The 21,234-nt window shown below is 35.8% G+C and overlaps 1 protein-coding gene across 2 annotated transcripts in view; it reads left to right on the top strand.

The window, feature by feature from the left end:
- The window catches only part of RARS1 (arginyl-tRNA synthetase 1), a 28,072-nt gene that overhangs the window by 180 nt on the left and 6,658 nt on the right, over positions 1-21,234 (top strand). For both annotated transcript variants that reach the window (XM_037799388.1, XM_037799389.1), the window contains exons 2-11: positions 779-913; positions 3,038-3,226; positions 5,453-5,561; positions 6,095-6,195; positions 6,621-6,742; positions 7,631-7,751; positions 9,482-9,611; positions 10,684-10,788; positions 16,984-17,162; positions 17,684-17,793. In XM_037799388.1, the coding sequence (XP_037655316.1) occupies positions 779-913; positions 3,038-3,226; positions 5,453-5,561; positions 6,095-6,195; positions 6,621-6,742; positions 7,631-7,751; positions 9,482-9,611; positions 10,684-10,788; positions 16,984-17,162; positions 17,684-17,793 (1,301 nt within the window). The remainder of the gene's footprint in view (positions 1-778; positions 914-3,037; positions 3,227-5,452; positions 5,562-6,094; positions 6,196-6,620; positions 6,743-7,630; positions 7,752-9,481; positions 9,612-10,683; positions 10,789-16,983; positions 17,163-17,683; positions 17,794-21,234) is intronic.

The raw sequence follows: 21,234 nt of genomic DNA, 5'->3' as shown, positions 1-21,234 counted from the left end.
CCCCTCGGAAAGGGACAGCAGGGTCCCGAGCCTGGGCCTGCCCTGCCTTGGAGTCGCATTCCCTCCTCAGTTCTGACTTTCCTCTTCTATTGAAGAGGGTAGGGACGGGAGAGTAAGAACATGTCATCCCAAGGCTTATGTGTCTGTGGTGTTCAGCCGAGTGGAGGGTCCCACCCTCCCAGACTTACCCAAACCAGCGTCTCCGGTGGGCTGGAACCTGGCACGTTCAGTACAAGCCACTCTCCACTTTCCCCTTTCTTTGCACACTTGTTTGCACTCTTACATAATGTGTGCCCGTTAATGGCAACTTCTGGGGGGCTGTAGTTACCTCGTGGTAAGCTTTCAGAAATTTCAGTAAGAAATCTCCCCCAAGTTTTACAGTTAGTTGGGAAAACTTATTTTTTTCTCAGTTGACAAGACTTGAGAATAAAGGCATATTGTTCACCCTTAAACTTAGCTATTACTCTAACTAAATTAGTGATTTATTGAGCCAAGGAAAGAAACAAGGGATAGGAGGCTTATCCCAGAATATGCTTAATGCGCCTGTTCCTTTCCAACACACGTACCTTATTTTTTCTCATCAAGAATAATATGCCAATGTCAGCAAGAACCTCAGAGGAGGAAAACTCGCAACTTGTGAAAGAGAAAGTCCATCAGTCCCATAACCTTTGCTATGCCCTGGTGGAGAGAAGAAATAAGGAAGTATAGTTTATAGTTCAGTTTACCATGTTATGAAAAGTCATGTTATGGAGTGTTGAAAGTGCCTCTTGTTTCACAGGAAAAAGAAATTAAGTTTCTGACTGCTGAGTTCGATCGTTTAAAAAACTGTGGCTGTTTAGAAGTGTCTCCAAATTTGGAGCAATTGCGAGAAGAGAATTTAAAATTAAAGTATCGACTGAATATTCTTCGAAAAGTAAGTAGTCTGGTTTCTGATTTCATTCTACAATTTGAGTTATTGTATCTCTTTTAAAAACCTTGTCATTGAAGATTTTGAAAATACACCCTGCGGAATTTGGACAAAGGAAGAAAGAAACATTTGGTTCTTTCACAAATGTTTTGCCCTTCCAAGTAACAGCTGCTGAACACAGGGTACACAAACATAAACCAAAACAGCAAGCCACGGAAGAATACAATACTGTTATGTGATGCCCACTCACTCTACCTTTCCCTGGCTCAGTTTGGCCATGTACCTTAGAAGCAGCACTTACTGATTGGTTGTCCCCAAGACATTTTACCCTTGTTTTTATTGATTGAGCAGTCTCAATTCTTGGTTTTACCCCATTCCATTAAGCTTTATCTTTTTTTTTTCTTATATAAAGTCTTACATTTATTTATTAAGGATTACCCATTTTTTTAAAAGCAATGATTTTTAAAATTCAGGTTGCTATTGTGGTAGTGCTTCTTATTACAAAATCACATAGATTTTGAGTAGTATGTTTCTAGTCCTATTTTTCTCATAAACTGCATTATTTTTAGGATGTAATTTTTTGTGTGTAATGTGAGGTTTCTCAGGAACGTTTATGTTGAGTTATAGCGGAGATGCTCGTACCATACATAATATCCCTTAACATCATGGAATGTAACCATTTTGAGGAACAAAGACTTGCACATATGAAACAGGTAAAGAACAAGTGTTAAATTGATTATAATCAAATATTAAATTGCACAGTGCAAAAATTAAGTACAATGGGTTTCATATGTATGTGGTATATGTGTGAAAATATATATACATGTATATACATATGTATCTGTAACACTATCCTTTAAAAATGCAAGAAATGAGATTTATTAGAATAGATTTTAGAGCCAAGGATCATATCTAAGTAACTTCAGTTTTTGCTATTGAAAATGCTTAGAATGTGAAATACATAGCTTCCCCTTTTTTGAGTGTATTGCCACAGGAAAGAGTCAAGTACTGACTAGTTTTATTAATGGAAAGTTAGGGAAAATCAGGCTTTTTTGGTGAATTTAAGAATATAACTCCTTTTGTACAGCAGAGTAGAATGATGAGGAGGCATAGAACTTGGACTCTCCATTTCAACAGATCTGAGTTTGAATCCAGGCTTTGCCACTGATTCTTTGCAATCTTAAGCAAGTTACTTAATCTCTAGCTCACTTGGAAATGGTGATAATAGTAACAAACTCCGGTTGAGTAGATGAAATAAGGTAATGCATATAAAGCACTTGGCTCAGTTCTCAACACAAATATTAGCTTTCATCTTGTTGTCATTGGTATTGCACTTCACTGACATTCTGATTAACATGAAATTGTGATTAGGTTATAGGCAGCATTTTCATTTGTATTCCATTAAATACACATGTGTTCCTTCACCATTTCTTGATAACCTGCTACATGGCAGGTACTTTGCCAGGTGCCAGGGATATAGCCATGAGAAAGACAGTTTCCCTGCATCAGGTCTAGTGGAGCCAAATTTTTGAGATGGTTATGATAAGTGCAGTAATTGAGGTAATTACAAACCTGTTTTAAATGACTGTATTCCACTTCAAAGAAAATGAGAAATAGAAGGTAGGAGAAGTCCAACATGAAATTATCAAATAGTAAGACAAAACTATGTTTTTCCGATGTGTTTGATATATTCCACTGTTACCCTTCATTTAGTGCCTTGAAGAAGCCAACATTTTGATGGAGAGAACACGTTTTTTAATTATGCTTTTGTCCATTAACTTTTTCTTCGCATTTTATGTGAAGCTCTTTAGGGCTAATCTTGTACTAATATTCTCAGAGTTGTAGGAATATCTAAGAAGAAGATTCAGCCCTTTTTGCACCCTACTCCCAGTTTTCTTTTCTGATGAAGTGTGGAAGTAAGAACTCAGGACATTTCCCACATATGTCTTAGAACCTATGGGATGGACTTGTTCTACTAACTGTCTCAACATGTCCCATACATGAGAGCATTGCACTAGAATGCATGTCATCTTTTGGTTCTTTTCAGGATATCAGAAGATTTGTCAAGATATTTGGGAACATTTTGTACAATGATGTAGCACTTCACTGATATTTTCATTCTTTTCTTAGAGTCTTCAAGCAGAAAGGAATAAACCAACCAAAAATATGATTAACATCAATAGCCGCCTACAGGAAGTCTTTAGTAGTGCCATTAAGACTGCCTATCCAGATTTGGAAAATCCTCCTCTGATAGTCACACCAAGTCAACAGCCCAAGTTCGGGGATTATCAGTGTAACAGTGCCATGGGTATTTCTCAGGTGATGTATTAGTATGAGTCACCCTTGAAGATTTGATTTTATCATCACTATCATTACCATTTACATAAATAATAGCAAGTTGTATCCTTGATGAAAAGTGTATTTTCCACAGTTCTGAAAAACTCGAAGAAAGGGGATGTATGTTTGCAATAAAAGCAAGCACAAATTTGAGTTTTCAGTAAAATCTCATGTATATTCTCAATATAATATTATAGAGTACTTACATATAACCACAGCTGTTTTGAGGTCTGAATTTACTCTATTACCCAAAGGTGTATGCTTTCTCCTATTTTTTTTTACATTAAGCATATACTTTCTAGGTATTCATGTAAAAGTATGCAACTCTTATATGATCATAATCTAATTCTGCTGCTGCTACAGATGTTTTAATGCATTTTTATTGTGAACTTTAACATTTATCGGTAACAATGATAACTTTCAAAGTATGATTTAACAAGTAGTTAGCAAATTTCAAAGACTGTAATGTGTCACAGTTCCACAACTGCAGCTATTTCCATTGTAAAGTATAACATACATACAGAAAGGTGTTAACTTTCAATGTGCAGCTCAACAAGCAATTATGTAGGTAATTTCAAAAATTTTTCTGGGTTATAGTTTCACAGTTTCAGTTCTTTCCTTATTATGCAATATAGAGTGTATACAGAAAGTTGAAGACTTTCAAAGCACAATTCAGTGAGTAACTATAGAGCAAATTTTGAAGAATGTTACAGGTTATAGTTCCACCATGTCATTTTCCTCCATCCAGCTATTCCAACAATACAGCATCTAAATATATATATATATATATATGTTTATACAAAGTATCAGTATTCATAGACCTTTGTTAAATCTTATCTTGTTTGTTGGGTAAGTGAGAGGGGTACCTTCTTCTCACTTCTTTCTCCATCTTCAGGGATGTCTAGGCAGTGACCACCCTAACTTGTTCATAATGAAAGGGGGTGTTGATGTATGGAGAAGGGGACTGCATCTGATTGTTGTACTAAAAGAGGCTGTTGCCTCTGAGTTTTAGGACTTGTCTAGCATAGGAACATTCTGGTGGATTTGTTTCTGAGATGTAAAACTTAGCAAGTAAATCATTTATAGAATCTCAAGTAGGGACCTATGATTTTGGAACTACTTTTGGTAAGGGCATGGCATACTGTGGCCATTTGGGATGTCTAGCTGGAGCTTGCATAAGAGAAACCTCCAGGATAGCATCTCAACTCTATTTGGGATCTCTCAGACATTGTAACCTCAGCTTGTTACCTTTCTATTTTTCCCCCTTTTGGTCAAGTAGGCATTTTCAATCCCTTGCTACCAGGCCAGGCTCATTCCTGGGAGTCATGTTCCATGTAGCCAGGGAGAGTAATTCCCCCGAGAGTCATGTTCCTCATGGGAGGGTTAGTGAATTTATTTGCCAAGTTAGGCTTAGAGAGAGAAAGGCCATATCTGCTGCTATAGAGTGTTTACTTAAAATCTACAGTCACTTTCTTCACAATAGATCCAGATAATTTTGAACAATTTGGATGCAGTAGTTGATACTAAAATCATTCATTAAGTGTTGGTACTTCTTTCTATTGTGTCCAATATTGCTGTGTGTTAATGGTGAATGTTGGAAGTTGAGAGATTAAAAGGTAGCCATCTACCAAGCAGCATCCCCATCAAAATTCAACGTAGCTGTGGTGTCTTTGAGGCAAGGCTTGCATATCTTCAGTCAAAAGATTTCCTGTTTTTAATAACTACATTGTCTAATGTGTTTGTGGCTAATTGCCTCTAGCTTGGGTCATTTTATTTGCCTTCCTTTGCTGAACAGGAAAGTGTTACTCTAAAGAGTCCAGATTTTTCCCAGGATAATTTTGATGTTGGGATTAAATATTAGGGTGCTATTTATTACTCAAATCTCTATATTGCAAGTTTTCATGATTTGAACATTAGAAATGTAAATGTGCTGGAACTGGACTTCATAACTAGATTTTGTTATGTCTTCATAAAAAGTTCTAGGTATGTGTGCTACAGGTACATGTGTGAAATGGAGATTGCATAGTTTTGGCACTTTTGTATTCCTCTTGGCAATATTAATCTGTCTGTTCATGAGGTGTTTAGACTTCTCTACTTCTGTATTTTGATGGTTCTTATATAAAAAGCATCTCATGCTTTGTCAGTTATGCATTTCTGAGTAATTTGCTGAAACTTTTATTTAATGAATTATTTTATTTTGTGTTATAGATGCTCAAAACCAAGGAACTGAAAGTTAATCCAAGAGAAATTGCCGAAAACATTACCAAACACCTTCCAGACAATGAATGTATTGAAAAAGTTGAAATTGCTGGTCCTGGTATGACATAATGTTACCCTTCTTAAGTCATTTTTTTGATGTTGGGTCTTTTTTTTAAACATAAAAAAAGAAAACGTTAGATACAAATGTTGGGTTAAAAGTTGTATCCTGAACAAGGTGGAAACACCTTGGATTGTGAATCAGGAAACAGATTTTAGTGTAGACTCAGCCAGCAGTTAACTGCCTGATTTTGAGTTAATTACTTTGCCTTCCTGTATTACAGTTTTTTCAGCAGCCAAAGGGGATGGATAATGGCAGACAGATCCATGGAAAGGGGTCCTGCTAATTTCTGTTAAAAGATGAACAAACTACATGCTAACAGTGAAGAGAATGCTGTAGGTTTGAAACAGATGCATAGACAGGAAGCTTACAAGAGGGCTCAAGTCAAGGCCTCAGAATCCTAAATAGTTTTGCCAGAGCCAGATCAGCACTTTAGAGCCAGCCTAAGGGAAATTGAGAAATTCCTTGGGAATAGGCAACCATTGAAAATAGGAGTGTATCTAATTTTTTTCCTCTCCTCTACTGTCTGTTAGGTTTTATTAATGTCCACTTAAGAAAGGATTTTGTATCAGTACAATTGACCAGTCTTCTGGTGAATGGAGTTAAACTACCTGCTCTTGGAGAGAATAAAAAGGTATATGCACAATATTCTGTTGAAATTTTAATACCTTAGAACTGTATGAAAAGTGGTATAACTGGGAATGGCTGTCATTGTTTTTTATTGATATTTAATCATTAAAATATTGCTTTCTTCCTGAGCATTGGTTGTTACATGATTTTTTTTACACTTCATTCCACAAAGCATTCAAAGAAGCCAACTGATATTTGTAAAATTCACTAATATAGAGGGTGGATAATTTTTATAAATGAATTTGTTTCTTTTTCAGTTAATAGTACACAAATAGAATCTTCAGAAAACCTATACAATTCAATTATAACCCAAGCTAATTTACAAGTCTTGATTTATTATGAAATATGCAATTAATGAATACGCCTGTGTTCACAGAGTAAAAATTTTATCTCCCTTCTTGAAATGTTTCTCTGTATTGTTTATCCCAGGTTGTAGTTGACTTCTCCTCTCCCAACATAGCTAAAGAGATGCACGTAGGCCACCTCAGATCAACCATCATAGGAGAGAGCATGTGCCGCCTCTTTGAATTTGCAGGGTATGATGTGCTAAGGTATGTACTGGTGCTTTTGTTTGCAGATTTCTATGGGAAATGAAATGTCACATTTGACAAAGAATCTTTGACAATCAGTGGATCATACTTTCTGGAGGTGGAACCAAGGAAAAAGCTCTCCTATTCATCCCACAAATATTTAATGAATGCCTGCTGTATACCAGGGGTTTATATTCTAATAGCGGGAGAGTTGAGCAAGAAGCAGACTATGGTGGGCCTTCAAGCTCATAGTAGGAAATCGGGATTTTATTCTAATTATAATGGGAAGCTATTGGAGAGTCTTAATTGGTGTAGCAGTGTAACCTAATTGAAAATTACTCTGGCTGCTGGGAAGATGTTAGGCAAAGAAGAAAGACTGTAGTATAAGTTAGGAGGCTATCATAATAATCTAATTGAAAGGTGACCTGGTGGTTTGGTTTTAAGTAAAAGCAGAAAGGGGTGATAAGTAGTTGGCTTGACATATATTTCAAGAATTTTGTCCATTGAAATTTGGGAACCACTGGTCTAAATTACAGTAAGATAATTGAAAAGTTGAATTTTCATAAAATTGTAGTAATGATCAGTATTGACTCAACTGTCATTGTCCCAGTTAGCTACACAATAAACAGATCACAGTCTGTTGATAAGAACTTAATTCATTCAGCCAATCCTCAATGCCTTCTATGTGCAGCCTCTGTTAGTTTGCATACAATGCTGAGTATAACAGACATAGTCCTCACCTCTCATAGAGCTTCCAGACCAGTTGGGGAAACAACCAAGTAAAGAAGTTATTACTAAAAGTTACATACTTGCAATTAAATGTTAGTGGTTTCTAATGGAATACAATTCCTCTAATTTAAACATGTTTATCGTTTTTTTTTTAAATGATTTTATGTTCTCTGGTATTAGGTTAAACCACGTAGGAGATTGGGGGACTCAATTTGGTATGCTCATTGCTCACCTGCAAGATAAATTTCCAGATTATCTAACAGTTTCACCTCCTATTGGGGATCTTCAGGCCTTTTATAAGGTTTGATATCATTTCTTATTCTATTATTTTTATTTTGCCATTCATCATAATTATTCCTTTTCCTTAGGTAGTTTTAAATGGTATTTCAAAGCTACCAGGAAGTTAAATAAAAGTTGTTAAACTTTTGAAAGCCGTTGTTTCACCTATGTCATATTCTCATAATTGACACTCTCTTGAACTTAAATTACTTAATAAAAATGTAAGCTTTGCTTGCATATAGAGGTCTAGCCATAATGACAGGGTATCACATGGGTGAAAATAAAAGCCTTTTCGTTGAATTCCCCTCCTTGAAAAACCAAACGTTTTTATTACTAAGTGCATTGCATTATATCATGTACCTAGAAACAACCATTCCTCCCCACCACCCCCGAACATGTCTTGGTGTATATTAAAAATTGAATTCTACGTTACCTATTAAGTAAATTTAGGGGTTTGTTAACTAAAATAAGTTGTAGTCTTTAAAAAATTGTTGATGGTATTTTTCTCATTTTTGTGTATTTTGACATTATTAAGTATATGTAGAACAGTTTTTTAAAAACAAATTTACACTTAATCCATAATTGTAAATCACTCACTGTTATCAGTCAGCTTTCTTTGACTCTTTGACTTACCCATATGTACAGATTTAAATATTCGTCACTTGTGATTATAATACAGTTTTTTTATTTTATTTAAAGTTTTAATGTAAACTTTTTCATGTTATGTATATAGTATAGCTGCATATTGTTTTTGTTGGATTGGTGTACCAAAATTTACATTAATTCCCTATTGAATTTTTTTTCAATTTGTGGGTGGCTCTTACTGATTTCAGTAAACAACTTTGTAAATTTAAGATTTTTTTTCCCCTTTCATAAAAATTCTTTTGTTATAAAAAACTTCTCATGAATATAATTACTGTGTTAGAGTAAACTTTTGAGGGGGGTTTTGTTTTTGTTTTTTGACTTTGGGTAAGAATTTTCTAATGAAAAATTAAAACTTAAATATTCACAGGTAAGAGATTGGTAAAATAAATAACTTTATGGCCATCCATTGAAATTCTGTGCTTTGAAATACAAAGAAGCAGATCTATTAATACAAAAAATATTCATAATACATCGCTAAGTTTAAAAACCAGGGTAAAGAAGAGCCATCCATATATTTCCCATTTTTATTAAAACATACAAATGTGTATTTGCAAAGAAATGTCTAGAATTATGTACCAAAATGTTATCATTGATTAGTTTGAACTAGTAGGATTAGCAGTGATTTTATTTTTTATTTTTTATTTTTCCAATAAATAAGTATTGCTTTCAAAATAGAAATAAGCAGTAAAGGCAATATTCTTTTTTAATTTTAAGAAAATAAGTTATTCATCCAGAATCACATCCAAATATGAAGAACGGAGCCCAGAAAATTCACCCCTACCTGTTAACTATTCTTTGTTACTCTCCTTGAACACAAAAGTATCATGTGAAGTAGGCTTTTGTGAATCAGAAAAGTAGAGAATGAACTATGGTAAGTTATTTGTGTTTTCAAGAAAAATGGTTTCAAAGGCAATAATGTGGTTCTTTGGCAGTTTGGTTTATAACAGTATTCTTGACTACTGTGGACACTTGTTCTGGTGTTCTAAATTTACGCTTTTTTTCTTTTCTATTTTCTTTAAGAAATGAACAAGTTCTTTATCCCCCCTTTAAACCTCTAGAAATACAGAGTTGGGTCTTTTTTACAAACCTACCTTTTTTCAAACACAGGAATCCAAGAAGAGGTTTGATACCGAGGAAGATTTTAAGAGGCGAGCATATCAGTGTGTAGTTCTGCTCCAGAGTAGAAATCCTGATATCATAAAAGCTTGGAAGCTCATCTGTGATGTCTCCCGCCAAGGTGAGTTTCAGGGCTTTGTTCATTCATCCAGCAAGTACTATTGCATATGACTTCATTGAGTCTTTACTTAGGATTGACCTTGAATGGCTCTGTACACTTCTGAAGACTGGGACTGAGTTTTTTTGTTAAAATGTTTTTCTGAAACTTAACAGAACAACTGTATGAAAGTTGAATAAGACAGATGGGTGTAAGATTTAACTTTCTTTAAAAGTAAGTAAAAATTAATTAGAAATAGAATGGAAAAGATAAAAAGAAGATCCTATTAATAGTAGCAACCAAATCCATAAAACCCTTAGGAATAGATTATCCAGAAATGTGTAGGACCAAAATGAAGAGAAATATACAATGCAGTAATAGTTTGTTTGAATAGAATTATCTTATCAAGTTCCCTGGTACTCCAAATTTACTTACAATTTTAAGGCAATTTCAAATTTTCAAACTTGACAAATTAATTTTAGAGATCACTTTGATGAATAAAGGAATAAGAACAGTCAGTAGATTGTTGAAAAAGAAGACTAAATGGCTGGTTTCCATTACTGAGGAATAAAATGTTATTACTCATAAGCAGATAACACTGTGGCACTGACACATGGCTAGACAGGCAGATAGATGGTACAATTAGGAAAACCTCTACAAAAATTGAGTAAGTACTTGATCTCCAAATAGGAAAAGCTTTTCTCTCATTTTTTTCTTCTCATTTACATTTTTAAAGAATATGTTTTTGAAAAGTTACACAAGAATAAATGTTCCTTGTAAAGAAAAAGTAAGTATAGAAAGAAAAAAAAATTATCTGTAGTCCCACCCACTGTTAATATGTAATATGTATATTATATATTAATATATATTATATATTAATATATAGTATGTAGTATGTATCTTACCAACCATACTCTTTGCATTTCCAAATAGTATCATGTATATAATGTTCTCTATCATACATTTTTATGTAATTAATTTTCTTCTTTCCAAATGGCCCAATGAAATGAATAAATTTCTTGTATATTAAGATAGCTATTTCCTATTTATTTAAATTCTTATAAATTTTCTTTATTTGGTGGCATTTTTTTCCTAGAGTTCAATAAAATCTATGATGCATTGGATATCTCCATAATAGAGAGGGGAGAATCCTTCTATCAAGATAGGATGAATGACATTGTGAATGAATTTGAAGCTAAAGGTAGGCACTCTTAACTTTTTAAATTATGAAACATTTTAAACAGAGACAACAGTGAAGAGAATAGTACTGTGACCCCCAGCTCCCATGTACCCGTCACCAGCTTCAACAATTACGGATACTAGCTGGCCTTAATATGTCTGTACCTCCCCATACAGTTTACATCATATAATTTTCTCTATAACTACTTTGATATGTAACTCTAAAAGACACACACAAAATATTAATGATTTCTTAATATCTGCAAATAGCCAGTCAGAATTCAAATTTTCCAAGTTGATTCATAATTTTTTTAGTCATTGGTTTCTTTGTAATGTGTCTGCACATTACATTTGTTGTATGTTTTTCTCAAGATTCTGTAAACCTATAGGCTTTTCCCTCTCTCTTTTACTCTGTCATTGTTAAAGAAACCAGGTCATTTGTCCTGTAGAATTTCTCATATTGTGTCACTTAACATACTTCCTCTATCTGTATTTTCTAGAGAGGCTTTAGATACTGGTTTATCTTTTTGTTATTGTTGTTTATTTGCAAGAATGCAAACATTGTCTGGTTGGCTGTGTTTTCATAAAGTTCCCCATCAGACTTTCCCTTAGTGGTTTTAGCAGTTATTAGTGATCATTGCTTTGATCCATTTCATTAAAGGTTGCAGAATGGAAGTATTCTGTCATTCCTTCCCTGTTTTTAACCTGGAATTCTATGAAGAACTTTCTCACATAATTATTTTGGTTATCCTAAGGTATGGTTCATATAAGGCACACAATATAGAAGCTTGATTCTTTTCTGTTATTTATCATTTTTAGAAATAATAAATTAATTTCCTGGCATGTTCCAGATATGACAAGTGAGTTTGTTTTTAGCATTATTATGAATTCATGTGTTTTATATATTTTATATTTTTCAATCAGTTGCCTTTATTAAATTTAATTCTCAGATTGTCCCTTTTTTGGCCATTGGCACCCCCCTCTGCTTTCCTGATTTGTTTAGATTTTTTCTTTACCCCTAAAGTCTGACAGATTCCTTGCTTTCTGGTACACAATATTCCAGGCTCATTTTGTTTCCTGCCTCAGATCTGGAATCTGCCATTTCTCCAAGGAAGCCTAGTTCCTCGAGTGGAAGTGATATTTATTAATCACAATTCAGTGCCTAGCCAGCATATTTTTAAGATAATAAATTTTTTTTTATTTTAAGAAATTTTATTTTGAAATAAATTCAAACTTACAGGAACAGTTGCAAAAACAGTACAAACCCCATACATAGAACCCCAGCATACCCCGACCCCCCTCCCCTTATACCCCAATCTACCACCTTTAACATCCTGTCACACCACTATTTCTTTCTTTCCCTCCCTCTCCCCCCTATCTATCATCCATCATCTATTGCTCTGTCCTCTGAACATATGAGAGCAAGCTGCCCACATCTTTGAACAAACACTATAATTCACATATACCTTTCCCATGGACAAGAACATTCTTTCTTCTTTTTTTTTAATCTTCATTTTATTGAGATATATTCACATACCACGCAGTCATACAAAACAAATCGTACATACGATTGTTCACAGTACCATTACATAGTTGTACATTCATCACCTAAATCAATCCCTGACACCTTCATTAGCACACACACAAAAATAACAAGAATAATAATTAAAGTGAAAAGGAGCAATTGAAGTAAAAAACAACACTGGGTACCTTTGTCTGTTTGTTTGTTTGTTTCCTTCCCCTATTTTTCTACTCATCCATCCATAAAATAGACAGAGTGGAATGTGGTCCTTATGGCTTTCCCAATCCCATTGTCACCCCTCATAAGCTACATTATTATACAATTGTCTTCGAGATTCATGGGTTCTGGGTTGTAGTTTGATAGTTTCAGGTATCCACCACTAGCTACCCCAATTCTTTAGAACCTAAAAAGGGTTGTCTAAGTTGTGCGTAAGAGTGCCCACCAGAGTGACCTCTCAGCTCCTTTTGGAGTCTCTCTGCCACTGAAGCTTATTTCATTTCCTTTCACATCCCTCTTTTGATCAAGAAGATGAAGAACATTCTTTTATGCAATCTCATTAAGCACAGCTAAGAAGTTCAAGAAATTCAACATTGATACAAAGCTTCCATTCTATATTTCCTTTTTTTTTCTTTATGTCCCATCTGTGCCCCTTTCAGCCTCCTCTCCTACATCCTCAGATCCCATCCAGGATCATCCTTGACATTTAATTGTCATCTATTTAGACTGTCTTTTTTTTTTCTTTTTTTTCAATTGTGGAAACATATACACAGCGTAAGTCTTCCCATTCCACCCCCTCCCTTGCATTCCATTAGTGGGATTAATCACATTTAGAATGTTTCAGTGTTATCATGTTCCCACCATCCATTTCTAGAAATTTCCCTTCACCCCAAACAGAACCACTACACTCATTTCTTAACTCCCCACTGCCCCTTCCCCCACTTCTCGGAACCCCTACTCTACTTTTCATCTTTATGGTCATATTCTCTGATACTTTCTTTGTGTTTACCGTGGAACTTAAATTTAACGTCTTAAGTCTATAACAATCTTGTTTTTCTTTGATACCAACTTAACTTCAATGGGACACATAAACTATGTTCCTTTACTCCCTAATTCCCTCACCGTTATGTAGTTCTTGTCAAAAATTACATATTTTACATTGAGTCCAAAACCACTGATTAATCATTACAGTTTATGTATTTTAGATCCTGTAGGAAGTAAACAGTGGAGTTACAAATCTAAAATACAGTAGTATTGGTATTTATCTTTACCATGTGATCTTTACTGGTAATCTTTGTTTTTCATGTAGTTTCAGTCAATTGTTTAATGTCCCTTCCTTTCAGCGTGCTCAACTCCCTTTAGCTTTTCTTATAGGACTGATTACTGGTGGTGAAGTCCCTCAGCTTTTGATTATCCAGAAATGTTTTCATCTCCCTCTCATTTTTACCCTCCAGGTGTTTGTGATTTCTCCAAGTCTCTGATGGTTATTGACTTCTATTTGTATTCCATTGTGGTCAGAGAATGTGCTTTGAACAAATTGTTTTGTTGTTTTTTTTTTTAATTTATTGAGGCTTGTTTTTATGTCCCAGCATATGGTCCATTCTGGAGAAAGATCCATGATCACTAGAGAAGAATGTGTGTCCCAGTGACCTGGGATGTAATGTTCTATATATGTCTGTTAAAATTCTCTATATCTCTCTAACCTTTCTTTGTTTCTCTGTCGGTAGGGCTCTCTTTAGTATCTGAAGTAGGGCAGGTCTTTTATTAACACACTCTCTCAGCATTTGTTTGTCTGTGAAAAATTTAAGCTATCCCTCAAATTTGAAGGAGAGTTTTGCTGGATAAAGTATTCTTGGTTGGAAATTTTTCTGTCTCAGAATTTTAAATATGTCATGCCACTGCCTCCTCACCTCCATGGAGGCCACTGAGTAGTCACTACTTAGTCTTATGTTGTTTCCTTTGTATGTAGTGAATTGCTTTTCTCTTGCTGCTTTCAAAACTTGCTCCTTCTCTTCATTATTTGACAGTCTGATCAGAATATGTCTTGGAGTGGGTTTATTTGGATTTATTCTATTTGGAGTTTGCTGGGCATTTATGCTTTGTGTATTTATATTGTGTAGAAGGTTTGGGAAGTTTTCCCCAACAATTTCTTTGAATACTCTTCCTAGACCTTTACCCTTCTCTTCCGCTTCTGGGACACCAAAGAGTTTTAAATTTGGACGTTTTATTTTATCTGTCATATCCCTGAGATCCATTTCGATTTTTTTTACTTTTTTCCCCATTCTTTCTTTTCTTTCATTTTCTGTTCTGTGGTCCTTGAGGAGGCAGAGTTGTTCAGCTTCCTATAATCTTGTATTATGAGTATCCAGAGTCTTTTTAATTTGGCCTACAGTTTCTTTTATTTCCATAAGATCTTCTATTTTTTTATTTACTCTTGCAATTTCTTCTTTGTGCTCTTCTAGGATCTTCTTCATGTCCTTTATATCCTGTGCCATGCTCTTGTTGCCTGTCTTTAGTTCTTTGATTAATTGTGCCAAATACTGTGTTTCTTCTGATCTATTGATTTGGGTGTTTGGGTTTGGGTTCTCATATCATCTGGTTTTATCATATGCTTTTAGATTTTCTGTTGTTTTTGGCCTCTTGGCATTTGCTTTACTTGATCCCTAATTTATCAGAACTGCAGCTTGGTGGCATACACTTTCTCTAACTAACCAGCAGATGGTGTCCATGAGTCACCTATTCCCCTCAAGTCAGTTCTCCCCACTTTGTCTTTGTGGTATGTGGGGTCTGATTCTTGTGGGGTCCAATTGGTGCACCAAGTTTAGGTGTGTTGCTGGTGCTGTCCGCCCTGAATGTGGGTCGTGTGTCTGGGTGGTTAGGGAGACAGGGCAGCTTTAATAATCAAACCGCCCAGGTGTTCCCAGAGATTTAAGACTGTTGCAGGAGCCTAAGCCTTCATTTCAGTCTTTCCACAGATTGTCTCTGCCCTGACCCGCAAGTTCTTGGTATTCGCATAGGGTCCCTGGGGTTTCTGAGTGGGTCCCCCTTCCCAGCTGTGCTCTTCCAGGACCTCTGCTGAGGGAGGGCTGTGCCATGTCACAAGTGCGCGCTGGCCTCCAGGGAAGCCCTTCGTCACTGGGCCATGCATGGGCATTCCCAGCCAGCTTCAAAGATGGCTGAATGAACGGGTTAACTTCCCTCTTTCGCACAGCTCCACTCTCCCAGCTCCGGGACAATCAGCTGTGGGTGCACTAAAGGCCATTGTACATAGCCAATATTGTGGCGTGTGTGCAGTGCTGCAGGAAAGACTCCCCGTCGCACTGGGTTTCTTGGCGCAGCTCTGGGCTGTGGGTTCGGCCCTGGGAGGGAGCATCCCTTGCCTGCTGGGGGGATGGCTGCAAGGAATGTGGTTTTTTTCTCCTTTTGGCTCCCTTCTGCTCCCCTGGTCTGGAGACAGTCAGCAGCGGGTATGGGAAGGGGTATCCTCCAAGCCAGACACTGAGGTGTTACCCAGCCTGTTCCTGCTGTGCTTCAGTGCACGGCTCTCCCCATCATATCTACAGCTACTCCCGGGCTTTTTTTTTTTTTTTTTTTTTTTTTTTTAAATAACTCGTCTGTCTCCAAACGCCAGCCCACCATTTCCCCACACTGCAGCGCAGCCACCGGACTTTCAGCTGGCTTACTCACTTGTTTCAGAATGCAGGCTCCTGGTTTCACCAAATGCACATTCCCTGTGGATTTAGCAGACCTTGTCTGGCTTATGCTATGCTGGAAGTGGTGTTCTGGGTCACTTTCTGGTTTTTATCTAGTATTTTTCACAGAGGTGTTTTTTTGCCCTGTCTCATGTAGCCACCATCCTAGGTTCTCCAATAAAATTTTAAAGTTTTTTTGTTTTTGTTTTTGATGATGAACATATGCACAGATAGTAACTTCCCAAGGTCACACAGCTAGTAAGTGATAAATCCGAGATTCAAACTGAGTTAGCCTGTCTTGCTTCAGGGCTTAGGTTTTTATCACTGTTATACAATGCCTTTACCTTAGGAAGCCTCAGTTTCCTAAACTATGAAAAGGCAGTAATAGTATTTCATTTAGTTATTGTGAAGTTAAGTTTATGACTTAGCCTAGTTTCTGGCACATAGGAAGAACTCATATATAGCTATTGTTATTATCACCATTATGTTCTTTCCTGTTCCTCCTTACATCCAAGAATTTTGTCTTTTTTATGATATGAACATGAGTTTTTTTCTTTCCAGTTATCACTTCAAATGCTAAATTCTACCGTGTCTGTTTCCTGGACCCTATTATGATTTTTAACTTTTTAAGTACATTATAAAAGACAATATAGAAACTTTTATCTTTCTCCCGAGGAAAGTTTTGGCTCCAGCTTAAAAACAAACGACTGATCCTCATCTTCTAGGACTGCTGAGCAAGTGGGCTATATGATGTGTCTGTAAGGAGTTTGGGATTAAAATATAGTGTAAACTCAGAAAGCTGCCAGGATGTCTGGCTGGTGCCCTGAAAACACTCTGGGTGCACAGACAGCCTTGGCAGTAGACATTTTCCAAGGTTCATAGTAGGTCATGGTAAGAGAAAACTCATGTGATTTCATCAGCTCTCTAATAAATATTCTAGAATGGCCAAGCATTTATATTCCTTTAGTGTTCTTTTAAAATTATTAATAAAGATTTTTTTTTCTAGGTTTTGTGCAAGTCGATGATGGCAGAAAAATTGTATTTGTCCCAGGGTATTCTGTACCATTAACCATAGTAAAATCAGATGGAGGTTATACCTATGATACATCTGACCTGGCTGCTCTTAAACAAAGACTATTTGAGGAAAAAGCAAACATGATTATCTATGTGGTGGACAGCGGACAAGTGAGTTTGTAGATTTGTGTATGTTCTTAATTAACTGATTGGAGGTAAGATGATGTGGTAGAGCTTGGTAGTGGAAGACTATAAATTTTCCCCATAGTCTGAGATTTCAGAATAGCAATGTAACATAAGAAAAAGAACAAGATTTGGACTCAGGCAAACCTGGACACTCACCAGCTTGGCTCTGTAAAGTAAAAACAGCTACATCTCTGAACTTCAGTGGCCATTCCTATCTGTTAGGACTGTTGTGAGACCTAAAATTTAATTTGAATTATTGGATTGGAACTGGGCCTTTAATTCAGTTGCTTTTAATACCTTAGAAAATAAGAGTATGGTAACAGTCTTGTTCTTACTGTTTCTCATATATATAGAATAAAAGCAGAGCCTTATCTTTATATTTGCCTCACAAGTTTTGTGAGTCATTTGAATTTTACACACCTATCCCTAAGCACAAACAGAGCCTTAAGTCATTTTTTATTATTAGAAAATGTAGTAAGTAACTTTATATTTCTGTTCCTTTGTAGTCTTTGCACTTCCAGACAGTGTTTGCTGCCGCTCAGATGATTGGTTGGTATGACCCTAAAGTAACTCGAGTGTCACATGCTGGATTTGGTGTTGTGCTGGGGGAGGACAAGTAAGTCTAGAAAATCTGAAGTCAGTAACAATGTACCTGACTGCCAAATTTCTTTGGAAGAGGCTACGTTTCATTTGATAACATATTAGAATTAAGGAAGTCCACAATTTTATTTAGCTGTAATGGTGAACTCAACTGAGTCATTTTGTGCCAGTGTCTCATCACTGCCAAAGAATGTGGCCTCTTAGGGAGATCTGTACAAAATTAAATGAAAGTCAGATGAATCTTAAGAGATGAAGATTATAAAACATCTTTCCAATTCCACAGATCTAAATTGTAAAATCTATAATGATACCTTGAATTTTAGACAAACTATTCAGCAGTTTATTTCAAGCATTCTATAAATGTCTTTGTTTTTTCCTTCACAGTTGAACACCCGGTCAACAGGTGTAATTTCAGCCAAAGTTTGCAATAGTTTAAGATTTGCTCCTTTCAGCACTCCTAAAGAGCTCTATCTTCATCTCAAATATATTAAGTTTGTTGAGAACTACATGTTAATATCCATGTTTTCAGTTTTTCTGTTTTCCAGTAATTTCTCACTTACTGCTCAATGTTTATGAAATAGAAAGGTAAATACAGTCAGATATTTATATAGTATTTATCACTATACATTTTAACTTCTTATATTTAAATAGAATATTAGGATCACTCAGCCATTTAACCAGCATGCCTCTTAAAATCTATGGCATCTTAGATTTGATGACAAGGTCCAAATATTACCATCATACAAAGGTGATAATACTTCAAAAAGAACCACATGGAATAGCTCAAGTTGCTTGTCAGCCAATATACAAAAGCCCTAATTAGACATATAAAAGGCAGGTTAGGGTGTGTTACAGTATAATTCTACATGCAGATTATGAGTCAACATTAAATATTTTCTGATTGTAATATGTGATTCTTCTGTGGAGCAGCTCTTTTTTGAAGTCAGAAGACACTGGGTCCTTATTATGGTATTCACAGTCCTTAAAAAAAGTGCTTCAAAACTAACTAAAAAGTTGAGTGTTGGGTATATTATCTTAGTTTCTTAATTGATTTTTTGGACTAACATTTGAATGATTATTCCTACAACTGAGTGAAATTACCAGATTTACTTTCTATACCTGACATTTATTGCCAATCGTATTTTGGCATTTGGCTCATTTATCATGTGATGGCCGAGGGAGTCTTTCCTTTGTCCTCAGAGTCATGTAAGTATAGCATCCTAGCCCATTAAAAAAAAAAAAAAGGAATTTAAAAGCTAATTAAACAGTAGCAGTTTACCAGTCACACATTCTGTCCTCTTATTTTTTTGTGAGATTTTGTGTTTTTTAAGTTTTATTACCACAAATAATTTATCCTTTCATTGTACCATCTTTCTGTCATTTCTCATACAACTATTTATTGAGCATCTGCTGTGCTTGGCCGTGGCTAGGTGCTACACTGTGTATTTATAAAGATACATAGAACTTGACCTCTTTCCTGAAGAGCCTAGCACAGTAGTTTCTTATGGAGCCTATTAAACTATACACACCATTCCCCACCACATCGATTTACTAGGTCTGCAGTGGGATTGGACATCTCTATTTTTTAAAAGCTCTAATGGTATACCAGTGTGCTTCCCTCAGAACCACTGATCTGAGGAATAGACCTAAATAAATAAATAGACAGGTGCAGATAAGTAACAGAAGGAAACTGTAATTGCAAACTTGAGACATTAAAGAGGCTTCTCTTAGCATTTTGGCTAGACTTTATGATGAGTATCGTTTCGCCAGACAGAGATTTGGAAGGAGGAAAGGTAGAAGGAAAGCTATGGAAATATTTAATGTGTTTTGGGGATAATAAAGGAATTATAATTCTGGGATAAAGGGCAAGTGAATCTTTGCAAAGGCAAGCTCTGAAAGTATAACTTTAATGGGAAGTATTGCCATTATTTTGATAGGCTTGCATTAGATAGAAAAGCATGCTTCTTTTGTAACCTTGTTGCCTTTAAAAGACTTTTTTAATTCAATTTTATTGAGATACATTCACATACCCTACAGTCATCCAGTGTGCAATCACTTGTTCACAGTACCATCATATAGTTGTGCATTCAACACCAAAATCAATTTTTGAACATTTTCAGTACTTCAAAAAAAACAAATTAATTAAAACAAGAATAAAAATACAAGTAAAGAATACCGAAAACATCCCATCCCCCTATTATTCGTTTACTTTTTGTTCCCATTTTTCTACTCATCTGTCCTTACACTGGATAAAGGGAGGGTGATCCACAAGGTTTTCGCAATTGCACAGTCACATCGTATAAGCTACATAGTTATATGATCATCTTCAAAAATCAAGGCTACTGGTTTCATTTCAATAATTTGAGGTATTTCCTTCTAGCTATTCCAATACACTGAAAACTAGAAAGGGGTATCTATATAACGCATAAGAATAACCTCCAGAATGACTTCTCTACTCTGTTTGAAATCTCTTAGCCACTGAAACTTTTTTCGTTTGTTTCATTTCTCTTCCCCTTTTGGTAAAGAAGTCTTTCTCAATCCCATGATGCTGGGTCCAGGTTCATCCCCAGGAGTCATGTCCCACATTGCCAGGGAGATTTACACCCCAAGTAGTCATATCCTATGTATGGGAGCAGGCAGTGAGTTTACCTGCTGAGTTGGCTTAGAGAGAAAGGCCCATATCTGAGCAACAAAAGAGGTTCTCTGAGGTTCACTCTTAGGCACAATTATAAGTAGCTTAGCATCTCCTTTGCAGTAACAAGCTTCATAAGGCAAGCCCCAAGATGGACATCTTGGCCTTCTAAATTGTTAGTCCCCATTGCTTATGAGAATATCAGTAATTCCCCAGGTGGGGAAGTTTTAATATATCCACATTTCCTTTGAAAGAGTTTTAAAGAAAAGAAAAAAAGACAGATTATATACTTGGAATTATGTTAACCTCTATCCCGTTTAATAGGTGAAGTACAAGTTTCTTGATACACTTTTGTAGTGCAGTTGCCTAGGGCAGTGCTTACCCGGGCTTGGACTCCATCCCCAGAGATTCTGATTTCACTAGGTATGAACAGGTCCTGACCTATTTTTAAGTGTCCCAGCTATTTCTCATATGCATCCAGGGTTGGTTACTCATCAAACTAAAGGAGTAACTGTATAGAGAAATGTGAAGGCGATTCCAGTTGAGAATTTGCTCACTTCTCAGACAGTTCTAGAAGCAAATATGCATTTTATTAATAATTTTTCTAAAAGGGTAAAATAAGCCTAACTTGTGTTCCAGGAAAATCAACAGATTAACAAACATGTCTTTCCCTTTTAGGGAATGTATTATTAAAGATGAACATGTGGAGGATGCTACTGGGGGCCAAAGCATAGGATGCAAGCATAGAATGCTTTGAGTTGAAAGATGTAGATGAAAGACACTTGAAAGCAGCCCCATTTCTTTCTTTTGGCATCCTCCCTATAG

The sequence above is a fragment of the Choloepus didactylus genome, chromosome 11, assembly GCF_015220235.1.
Source record: "Choloepus didactylus isolate mChoDid1 chromosome 11, mChoDid1.pri, whole genome shotgun sequence".
Taxonomy (NCBI): domain Eukaryota; kingdom Metazoa; phylum Chordata; class Mammalia; order Pilosa; family Megalonychidae; genus Choloepus; species Choloepus didactylus.
This window is presented reverse-complemented; position numbering and strand designations above follow the sequence as displayed.